The sequence below is a fragment of the Lithobates pipiens genome, unplaced genomic scaffold (genome assembly GCF_037356315.1).
Source record: "Lithobates pipiens isolate NorthernLeopardFrog02 unplaced genomic scaffold, aLitPip1_a1.2 Scaffold_30, whole genome shotgun sequence".
NCBI lineage: Eukaryota > Metazoa > Chordata > Amphibia > Anura > Ranidae > Lithobates > Lithobates pipiens.
This window is the reverse complement of record NW_027507791.1, coordinates 66,342,839-66,354,957: the sequence shown is the minus strand read 5'-3', so window position 1 is coordinate 66,354,957 and position 12,119 is coordinate 66,342,839. Positions and strand designations below refer to the sequence as shown.

The following is a 12,119-nucleotide window of genomic DNA, read 5'->3' as shown; positions in this document are numbered from 1 at the left end:
TCCGTTTGTTAAAGCATCCACTCTTACATACACATACTGGGCTCAGAGCTGTATTTGCCATAATTTTAGCTTCAAATAATGTAATTCTGACTGGCAGTTATAGACAGTACATTTCTGCAATACAAGCCAATGCTCTGTCTCTTCAAAAAAAGTTGCTATTGAAAAATACCAGATGATCGACCTGAAATTCACTGAGTTTCTAACTTTCTTTTTTTTGTTGATAACTGCTGCATTAAAACCAGTGTCGTCAGTAGGGATGAGCCGAACACCCCTCAGTTCGGGTGGCACAAGAAAATGCAAGCAGGCAAAAGGTTTGGGCCTACTTAAGGACCAGCCACTGCAGTTGTACTGCGGCAATGTGGCTGCTTCCTGCGAATCGCCGTATATACTGACGGCGATTTATGGGCTACCATTAAAATTATAGACTGATCATTTTTGTCAGTGGGCAAACGTACAAAATCGGCAGGGGATCAAATACTTTTTTCCCTCATTGTACATTACATCACTTCTGAATTTTTATTCTATTGTACGAGAATTTCCATACGTTGGCAACCTCTTCATTTTTGATATAGACTCTAGCATGCAAAAAAGAAAAAGAAAAAAAGAAACGGACAATCATTTGTCTGATAATCTCATCATGTGTACTAGGCTTTAGACCCATGACAATGGGCACATCTGCCGATTTTGACTACTGATGGACTTTTTAACCCTTTGGTGCCAGCTGCCGCCGGCCCTTTAAGGGGTTTTCTATGCCAGGAGGCGAGGCTTTTGGCCACATGACCGCCGTGATTGGCTGTCACATGATTGGAAAAGTCCCGATCAACTGTCCGTGAGCCCTCAGACACTGTGCCAGGAGTGCGCAAGGCATGCACTCTCGCCACAGCACTGTTGGCGCTATTGCACGCAAATATGCAGCCGCTTGGCGCCAAGGCCCGAACACTGAGAGTTTGCGTATTTGTGCGCGCTGGGTGCCAACTGGTTAACCAGTTCCTGACCGTCTCCTGTAAATATACATCGGCAGAATGGCATGGCTGGGCAAAGTAACGTACTCGTACGTTACTTTGAATTGCCTGTCATGAGCTCTGTGGTCGCGGGTCCCGCGGACTCGATCACTGCGGGGATACCCGTGATCGCGCCACGGAGCTCAAGAATGGGGAGATGCTGATATAAACGCCATTTCCCCATTCTGCCTGGTGACAGGACACTGATCATCTGCTCCCTGTCATCAGGAGCAGTGATCAGTGTGGTGTCACACACAACCACACCCCATACAGTTAGAAACACACCCCTAGGAACACTTAACCCCTACACTGCCACCTAGTGGTTAACCCCTTCACTGCCAGTGACATTTTTACAGTAATCCATGCAATTTTATAGCATCGATCGCTGTATTAATGCCAATGGTCCCAAAAATGTGTCAAAATTGTCCGATGTGTCCGCCAAAATGTCGCAGTCACGATAAAAACCGATGATCGCCGCCATTACTAATAAAAAAAATGCCATAAAACTATCGCAAATCAATAAACGCTGATGATAGCCGCTTCATTAACGATTCAAATTTCGGGCCGGTTCATGCTAAACTGCCAGAGATTCGAACCATGTATGGCCGGCCTATCAGAGCCCCAGATAGCAGTAAAAATCTGATAAGGGATCTAATCTTTCCTCAGTCTATCCAAAACTAGGAAAAGTATTTTTTGGCTTTATGTAAACACTAAAAGCATTTTTTTTTAAATCTAGGTTATGACTGATGCATAAACTGGCTCTGTACTTTAGTAATCTGATGATCTCTGGATTTTCTTCTGTACAAGGAAGTTACCAGCCTGTAGCTATAGGTCAAAGATTGTACTTGATGCAAATGGTTTAGTCTATCTGCATTGTATCTTTCTATAGATCTAGTTCTAAAAAACACTTATAGTCTGTGGATAAATACTTCAAGGCTCGTGCACACGACTGTAAAAAGTACTGACATGTATGCAGGATTTTGCTGGTTGAAGGACCCTGCATTAAAAATAGTGGTCCATAGTGCCAGCTGTATTGACACTCTGCTTTCATCTCCCCCCTGGCCCTAAATGAGCCATTCAATGGGGAGCAGCAGGCAGCCCAGGAGGATCTCATGCTTGTGTCATTCAAGAAGGCCAATGTCATTCTGCATCGCCACTGCCTAGAGAAGTATTGCCGCGCACTCACGAGCGGAATGTCTGACAGAAAAAGTCTGACGGAAGCTTTTCATCTTATATTCCGATCGTGTGTATGCCTCATCTGACTTTTTTTTTAGAAAATTCTGACGGACCTAGAAATAGAACAATTTCTAAATATTTCCAACATTTTCGGAAAACCACTCGTCTGTATGTTGTTCCAACGGACCATAAATGACACATGCTCTGAAGCAAGTACAAGACGGAAGCTATTGGCTACTGGCTATTGCACTTCCTTTTTCTAGTCCCGTCATATGTGCGCAAGACAGTTTTGGTGGAATTCCGTCGGAACTCCGTTGGAAAAAACTTTATTCCGAGTTTATTCCGACGGGAAAACCGGTCGTGTGTACAGGGCATTATACGTTGGTCATTGACTGAAATAGGTTGTGAACTTTTTCTTTAGCGCTACAAACTCAAGTAACAAGAGAATCGCATAGGGACGGCTGTGACTAGATGGAGAAAGTTAGGCTAACATTGTAAATAAGATAAGACATCTAAAATCAATATGCATTACACACTTATCAAGATGGCATACAATGGTTGTGCCTTAAAAACTATTCAGATTGACAAGTATTTCTTCCCAGTCAGTGAAGTTTCATTTTGGGAAATTCCTCAAAGATCAAATGAGGAAAGATCACCCCTAAGTGTGTACAGGGCATAAACCTAAACGATGTGTCCTTAAGTGACACAAGGCAGTGCTAACCTGTTACGCACTTAAAAGTTCACACCGGCCTTTACATGTGCACTGCGTAAAATATGATTCACATCAGATAGCTGATGCACAATTTTTTACTTTTGATTTATGCAGCTCAGCAATACAATGGGGATAATGACTACAACACAGCGGTGTGCATCGGCCTATGACCTACTATACTGCTGTGTTCAGGTCCATATAAAATTATACATACTACGGCTCTAAAACAGCTCTTTATACAGAATGTACATGATATTCTAAGAGCTCATCTTGCAGAATAAAGCATCACTCGCATGGTGTGTCAAATGGATAAAGTGTCTCTGGCAGTCTCTGCGTTCTACAGCAGCCAATCAGATTCCATCTTTCCTTCTCCTATGTTCTAAAGCAGGAGCCTGATTAAAGCTGTGAGCCAGTGCAGATCGTCGGAGACAGATACTTTAATAAATGAGGAGCTTTGTGTTAATCAGTTTAGGTCTGACGGATATCAATGTCATCCATGCACTCTGCAGTTTGGTTGGCAGGGTGAACAATGAAGCCTGTATTCAGTGATAGGGTGGTTCCGAATTCATTTGTGGGACTGCAGTTATCGGATGTCTAAATAATTCAATTAGATTCTAAGAGTAGGTCATAATCTGCAGTTGTTCGCATGCTAACTGACTCTGTGTAATGCAGGCAGAAAACTCTTTGAAGTCCATTTTTGCACTTAGAGACAGATTAAAAAAAAAAAAAAAAAAAGCATTTTCGTGGAAATTATGCTTTGTAGAGTTCTTTAACCCCTTACTGCCAAGCCTATGCAAATGTATGCATGGTCTTCTTCCATAGGGCTGCATCTGTCCATACATGCTTGATGAGAGCGTGCAGCACAGCGTACTCCCAACATGGAGGCCAAGCTGTCACCGTCGGCTCTGGGTCTCATACTAACTGGGTGCTGGCAGGGACTGGTCCTTTATAGTCCCAATGGTCAGTCACTGTTCAATCTGCCTCCGTGTTCTTTTTCCTCTTGAATGGAGAAAAAGATGCATTGTATATTTTTCTCCTTGTTAGAGAAGATTGTAGTCACGCAAAAAAATAAATAAAAACAAAATAGCTATATCGGGGTTTGATTTTAGGTCAAGGTTTGGATCAAAGGTCAGAGTCCGTGTGTTTTAGGAAGGATAAAAAAAGCAACATGTTCACTATTGTCTTTGGGCCCTGCTACAGGTGCAAACAAATAATACACACATATGTATGAAAGGTAATAGATGGGAAATTGATGGGGACATTTGTTCTGGTGACCTGGGGGGTCCCCAAGATATTCCCTTAATTTGCTGGGATATCCTCTCACTTCCTATTTGCCTCTGGGACAGGAAGTAAAGAGAAATTTCCCCAATGGGACAAATATGGCAAAAATAAACCTTACAGGGGATATACTGATTACTCTATCCAATAAAAATAAAAAAAAGTTCTGCTTCTAGTTCTACTTCAAGTATGCATTATTGAGTGCCGAGTTGCTATCCTACCAAAGTTTGTAACAAGATTATTTCAGCTGGTTCTTTTCCCCTAGTATAATTGATGCAGTAATAAATGTATCACTAAGTTACTGGTATGGCGATTTAATTATTGACCATTGACTCATTGAATTCAATCTACCGTGCATTTCTACATATGTAGGTGTTTTAATAAAGCTGTGCATTTAGAAAAATGAGTGCCACCATTGCTGACCCTGACGGGATGCATTTTCCTTGCTGTCCTCCTGATACCCTGTTCACTTTCCAGTGAGTCCTTGAGGAAGTATGCAGTCGGGGACAAGCACTACCAATTTGTATCTCTCCCTTTTGGCCTGATGTTGGCACCGAGGGTCTTCACCAAGGTGCTAGCCCCAATTTTGGCTTTGCTAAGGCAGCAATGGATCGCAATTGTGGGTTACCTGGACAACCTCCTTCTGAGAGCAGCTTCCACCTCAGAATTGAGGGAGGATGTGGCAATCACTATGCAAACTCTTCGGGAGTTTGGTTGGGTACTGAACCTACAGAAGTCAGTGTTGGTGCCGACTCAATACCTGGAGTACCTGGGCCTGCTTCTGGACTCCTCAGAGGCAAGAGTCTTTCTCCCTTCAGACAAGCTGCCGACTCTTCAAGCTGCAATGAATTTGTTGGTGTCCCGCAGGTGGCCGTCGCTGCATTTATGCATGCGAGTCCTGGGTCTCATGGTAGCCACTTTTGAGGCGGTATCGTATGCTCAATTCCACACTCAAATCTTGCAAAAGGAGATCCTGTCCAAACTGGATAAATCTCTGTTGTCCCTAGATTGTCAAATTTAGGTGAGCCAGCTAGTCAGGGATTCCCTGCTCTGGTGGCTGAGGTCTCCGGCCCTTCAGTCCGGGAAGTCATTCCTTCCTCTTCATTGGACGGTAATCACAATGGACGCCAGCCTGACTGGTTGGGGGGGATACAGTCAGCCCAGGGTTGCTGGACCCAGGAAGAATCCCACCTGCCGATCAACGTGCTTGAACTTTGGTCGATCAGGTGGCGCCTCTCCACATGGTCACAGAGGCTGCAGGGGAGTCCGGTCAGGATCCAGTCGGACAACGCCACAAAGTTGCTTTCTCTATATAGTTTTTTTCTTTTTCTATGTTTTAACCAATACACCTTCCAAAAGTTTATTTATTTATTTTTTTTTTTATTTTTTTTAGCTGTATCATTTAAAGTGATCAGCTTTATGTGCATAATGTGTTCATTGCTTTAAAAAAAACAAAAAAATATTTTCTGTTTAAAGGTATTAATTATAAATGTGTAGGGGGGGGGGGGGGGGGGGAGCACAGCGGCAGGTTATTGGTAGCAATGGCCTTGATCTGTTTTCATTTCATGGGCTCCCCAGCAGTTTCCTGGGATCATGCAATACAGTTTAGGCTTTTCCTGATTACAGGTACAGGAAGAGTGCATGTGTATTATATATGATTTATTTGAATAACTTCAAGTGACCCTGTTATTATAGGGAAGATCTTAAATCAACCTTACCTATAAAAGAAGTCAATACCTACTTTTCCTGCTACCTGTGCTACCGATCCTGAAGTCTGAAGGGAAACTAGTACTTTGGTAAGTGTTGATCTCCTGGGTCCCCTGCAGCTCCTTAAGGTTCCTCCTGCTGACCTGTATGTCATCGCTAGTGATCCACTTGGCGAGAGAAGGGGGGGGAGGGGAGGACAAAAAGTTGGGACTTTAGATGATCCACTTGGGTTTGAAATGAATGGGGTTTGGCCCAAAGGAAGCTTTTGTTCCCTGGCCAGCTTTGGGCAAAAGATTTCCAAAAAGATTTCCAACCCCACAGCTGGGTGCACACAAACAGGTGGGGATGCTTCTGACATCGCTGACCTAATAAGGTCATGTTGGGTTAGTGATGTCACCAGCATCTCTGTCCCTGTGTGTGTACATGCAGCCAGGGGGTAGGGAATTTCCCATCCACAACTCATTGTCCCAGCACTGACCGATGCCTTTCGGGCTCACCCAAACATGGGTTCAGTCCAAACCTTAAGCCAAACCCAAGCGTATCGATAGTCCCTGTTAAATGCTGTCATTGTTGGAGATCAGGTGGAGAAACCAGTGAAAGCTGTAAGGCACCCAGAAGGTCAACTCTCCCAGAAGTGTCAGATTCCCCTTGGGCTTTTGCACAAAATTTCTCAGGATCTAAGTGGCATTCGAGGACACAGGCAGAAGGAAAGGCAGGTATTCTTTCACTTCTTTTATAGGCATAGCTGGGTTTATAATCTTTACTGTAGAGTTGCTTAGAGGGAACCATTCCTAGTACTACTTACCACATTCTGAAAGCGTCTATAGGTTTCTAATTCACTGAAGTTGGGGGGTGGGGGGGGTGGAGGGGGCGCTTTATACAGATACGGTCACTTTACCCTAATTTAGCATCTCTTTAACTACCTCCTTTCTGAGGCTTTCTACTTGATCACCTTTTTTAGTCTGGAGTGTAGAGAAGGGAGCCCCATGTAAGTTTCAAGTTGCTCTGGTTAGAGCTGATACAGGGCTGATGACTCTCCCCCTGTCCTCACAAAGCAACCATGGGGCCTGGAGATTGGCCACTAAAGCACCCAATAGTGCATAATTGTAAGGAGTCCCTACTGGGTATTTCTTTTTACCCCTATAAGAGAAGGTTAGCATGTGCAGTTAGGAGGACAAGAGAGTATGTAAACCCTAACAATGAAGGTATCTTATTTGATTTCTTTTAATCTATTAAATATACCATTAAAACATTACTACAAGGAGTCTATAGCTCTCCTGTTTCTTGTATTGGACCACAAGGCTGTTGAGCCCTATGCTGTGGGAAAATATGTGGATTCAGTAGTGTAGTACAGCTGGGCCAGGCTGATACAATTTATTACAATTTCAAGCTAGAAAATACACTGTTGTCAGCCCAAACAGAAAAGTATGAGCGGAGTGCATTTTTGACATATCAACGGATATTTTTATTGTACTTCCAGGGTCTTTAAAGGGATTGTACATGGGAAAATGTGCATGTATTGTAGATATGTACTGCATATGCTGTTTTCTGTTGCTTTGCTCTACAGAGGCAAAACACATAGTCACTTTAGGGGTTTTTGTTTCTGGAGTTAACATGGTTTGACAGATACGCTTTAAAATGTTGAGTGCTACAGTGTGGTACCTATCCCTCTGGTTGCCTATTTTATTAACAGAGTGCGGATACAACAAACTGCTGGACATTGCTAAAATGCTGCGGTGTGGAGTCTGCAGTGTCTGTCTCTGCATTACCCTGCAGAGAACCCTTCATCACTGGATGGAAGGGAGGGTCACATTACTTTGAAAGGTCATGTGACTAAGCTAACTTCCTTTTGCAACTACCAGTATTTTTTTTCATATGAATAAATGGAGCTTTGTTGGCTTTGGAGTTCCAAAGAGTAGTCATGAACATTTAGAACGCACATTGTTTTTTTTCTTCTTCTTTTAAAAGCAGCGGAATGGCCATGGTAAGGCCATAGATACCAGCTGCTCTAGATTTGCCAAGGCAGTCCTACATCTTGACCCTCCCTCCCCTAGTGAAGTGTCTTGAATCAAGGCATCAACCTAATTTGGTTTACTGCAGATGCCCATTAACTCAAAAAGACATATATTACAGGGATTCAGGCTTTCAAATGGGGCCTGGGTGGGACCAACTCATAGTGGGCATAAGTTGAGCGCGGGGTAATAAAATGCAGACCATAGTTAAGTTTCCTGGGATCTGGGACCCTAATGTTGGTAAGTATGGGAAAAGCTATACTACTGCTTTCTAAATGTAACCCTTTGTGAGCTTAGGACTGCCAACCCCCTGTACATGCGATTTACCAAATTTATTTCTTTGTAATTTTGTTGATTTGTAATATTTTTTACAGTATATAACAAACATTTAAAAAGTAGTGGTTAATGGATAGAAGTGGTGTTTTAAATGCCTGTTTTTGTATTCTTTTCTAGTCTGTACATGTGTGGTTCATAAGCGCTGCCACCAGCTGATAGTGACGGCCTGTACATGCATGAATAACACAGCTAAAGTGGAAAAAAAGGTGACGTACAAACGCTTCTTTTTCTTTATTTTTTTTACTTTTCAGCCTAATCTGGTCTGTACGTCTCATTCTCCACAACCACATCCTGTCTGTCAGTATCACAATTTATATTTTAAACAAAAAATCCCCCCCTATATCTATAGTTAGATACTCTTTATAGTGTTTAGTAATTTAGTTCTTTCCTCTGCAGCTCATATGCTCACTGAAGGGGCACAGTAATTGCTTCACCTACCTGTTATTATGATTGTGTTATAATTATCGTTTTGGAATTAATGTGTAATATATATATATATATATATATATATATATATATATATATATATATACACACACACACGTACATCTCATAAAATTACACATGGTGATATATTTCAAGCATTTCTTTCTTTTAATTTTGATGATTCTGGCTTAGTGAAAATCCAAAAATCTGTATCTCCGAAAATTAGAATATTACATAAAACCAATAAAAAAAAAAAGATTTTTAATTCAGAAATGTTGGCTTACTGAAAAGCATGTCCGTGTACAGTATAGTTTGCACTCAAGCAGGATGGGCTCTAGAAGTTCCTGGTAGAGGCTGCGCTGACTTTGGACTTAATAAAACACAGTGGACCAACACCAGCAGATGACATGACAACCCAAATAATCATGGACTGTGGAAAATGTTGCATTTCATTTGGAAATCAAGATCCCAGAGTCTGGAGGAAGAGCGGAGAGGCACAATCTAAGTTGCATGAGATCCAGTGTGAAGTTTCCACAGGCAGTGATGATTTGGGGAGCCATGTCATCTGCTGGTGTTGGTCCGCTGTGTTTTCATCAAGTCCAAATTCAGCGCAGCCCTCTACCAGGAAATTCTAAAATACTGCATGTTTCCCTCTGCTGACCAGCATAAAGCTGATTGCCGATTTAATTTTCCAGCAGGACTTTGCACCTGCCCATACTGCCAAAAATACCAATACCTGGTTTAATGATCATGGTATCACTTTGCTTGAGTGGCCAGAAAACTCGCCTGACCTAAACCCCATAGAGAATCTGTGGGGTATTGTCAAGAGGAAGATGAGACTCCATACTCAACATTGCAGATGAGCTGAAGGCCGCTATCACAGCAACCTGGGCTTCCATAACGCCTCAATGTTGCCACAGGCTGATCGCCTCCATGCCATGCTGCATTGGAGCAGTAATTCACACAAAAGGAGCCCTGACAAAGTATTGCATGCATACTATACTGTACATGGACATACTTTTCAGTAAGGCAACATTTCTGTATTAAAAATCCTTTTTTTATTGGTCTTATGTAATAATTTAATTTTCTGAGATACTGGATTTTGGGTTTTCACTACCTGTAAGCCATAATCCTCAAAATTAAAAGAAAGAAATGTTTCAAACATGTCACTGTGTGTAATGCATTTATATAAATTATATGAGTTTCACTTTTTGAATTGCATTACTTAAATTGGGCATGGAGTTCACCGGAGCTTCACAGGTTGCCAATGGAGTCCTCTTCCACTCCTCCATGATGACATCACAAAGCTGGTGGATATTAGAGACCTTGCGCTCCTCCAGCTTCGGTTTGAGGATGCCCCACAGATGCTCAATAGGGTTTAGGTCTGGAGAAATGCTTGGCCAGTCCATCACCTTTACCCTCGGCTTCTTTAGCAAGGCAGTGGTCGTCTTGGAGGTGTATTTGGGGTTGTTATCATGTTGGAATACTGCCCTGCAGGTCAGTCACCGAAGGGAGGGGATCATGCTCTGTTTCAGTATGTCACAGTACATGTTGGCATTCATGGTTCCCTCAATGAACTGTAGCTCCCCAGTGCCGGCAGCACTCATGCAACCCCAGACCATGACACTCCCACCACCATGCTTGACTGTAGGCAAGACACTATTCTCTTTGTACTCCTCACCTGGTTGCCGTCACACACGCTTGACACCATCTGCACCAAATAAGCTTATCTTGGTCTCATCAGACCACAGGACATGGTTCCAGTAATCCATGTCCTTAGTCTGCTTGTCTTCAGCAAACTGAGTGCTTTCTTGTGCGTCATTTTTAGAAGAGGCTTCCTTCTGGGATGACAGTCATTGCGACCTATTTGATGCAGTGTGCGGCGTATGGTTTGAGCACTGATAGGCTGACCCCCCACCCCTTCAACCTCTGCAGAAACACCAAATTTAACACACATGCTCCTCATTCACACCTGAGACCTTGTAACACTAATGAGTCACATGACACCAGGGAGGGGAAATGGCTAATTGGGCTCAATTTGGACATTTTCACTTAGGGGTGTACTCACTTTTGTTGCCAGCGGTTTAAACGGTAATGACTATGTCGAGGTTTTTTTGAGGGGACGGCAAATTTACACTGTTATACAAGCTGTACACTCACTACTTTACATGGTAGCAAAGTGTAATTTCTTCAGTGTTGTCACATGAAAAGATATAATAAAATAGTTACAAAAATGTGAGGGTGTACTTTTGTGAGATACTGTATATTTATAGATATAATGATCTATATATCATTTTTTTTTTTTAGCTATTTATATTGTTTTTAGTTCTGCAGTACCATTATTTACTGCTTGGCTAAAGAATGGTGTGCCGAGAGGAGGAGAAATGATGTCATATGACCAGTTTAAGGTCATGTGATAGTGGTGTCCTCCTATCCATGAGTGTTCTCTGCAGCATCATGCGGGAGGACACATTGCAGAACATTGGCAGATCCACTCCACACCGTGCTGATATTTTACGAATCCAGGGTGCAGAGTCTTTCCAATAATGTCCTGCAGTGCACGGGGGGGCACTGAGTTTTTGTAAATAGGCCCCTTCGGTTACCTGTGTGGTTTGAGGGCCAGTTCACACCAGATGCAGTTCCGTGCAGTTCTGTTTTTTTCTGCACCAGTCAGTTTTCTGATTGAAACTGACCAGAAACTGACTGCATGGTGTGAACTAGAGCCATTGGAATACATGGAAAACACTGTGCATGCATTTTTGGTGCAGAAAAAAAGCACACGGAAATGAATGGAACTGCGCCTTGTGGGAACTGGCCCTAAAGCTGATGTTTAGCTAAAAAAAAATACACAACTTTAGTCACAGAATTTACCCACCCTGAGTAATGTCCCATGTTGTCCAGGCAGCTGGATCCTGGTGATATCTTCACATTAGGGATGCCCCATCCTCTTCCTGTCTCTGAACTTCCAGCACTGCAATGATTACGAGCTTCGGGTCTTCAGACAGAAAAGCAGTAAAATGGTCTGATGGGGACATGCCCTGCAATCTGTGAATAAAGATGAGCTCTGACGTGTTCACACACCCCACGTGCAGAGCCCGCAAGGAAGTCAGCACCACACTGCGCTAATCCCAGGCAGTGAGACAACGTCCCGATGCGCGGCTGCTGAGATCGGGAAATGTCTCACTGCCTGTGATTAGCACAGCGCAGTGCCGCCTTCCTGGCGGGCTCTACACGTGGGATGTGTGAACACGCCGGAGGTCATCCTTATCTGTGAATGAACTATCTGTATTGTTCTGCCTGAAGACCTGCAGCTGTTAACCATTGCCGTGCTGGAAGTTCATAGACAGGAAGAGGACGGCATCCTTGCAATGAAGATTTCTCCAGGATCCAGCTGCAAGCACAAGGTGGGACATACTTCATTACAGGTAAGTGATATGACTAAAACTATAGGATTTTTTTTCTGCTTTAATG

General features: G+C 43.0%; 1 protein-coding gene across 1 annotated transcript in view; it reads left to right on the top strand.

The window, feature by feature from the left end:
* The window catches only part of PRKCH (protein kinase C eta), a 297,109-nt gene that overhangs the window by 140,997 nt on the left and 143,993 nt on the right, over positions 1-12,119 (top strand). The window contains exon 5 of the mRNA XM_077464376.1: positions 8,340-8,428. Within this exon, the coding sequence (XP_077320502.1) occupies positions 8,340-8,428 (89 nt within the window). The remainder of the gene's footprint in view (positions 1-8,339; positions 8,429-12,119) is intronic.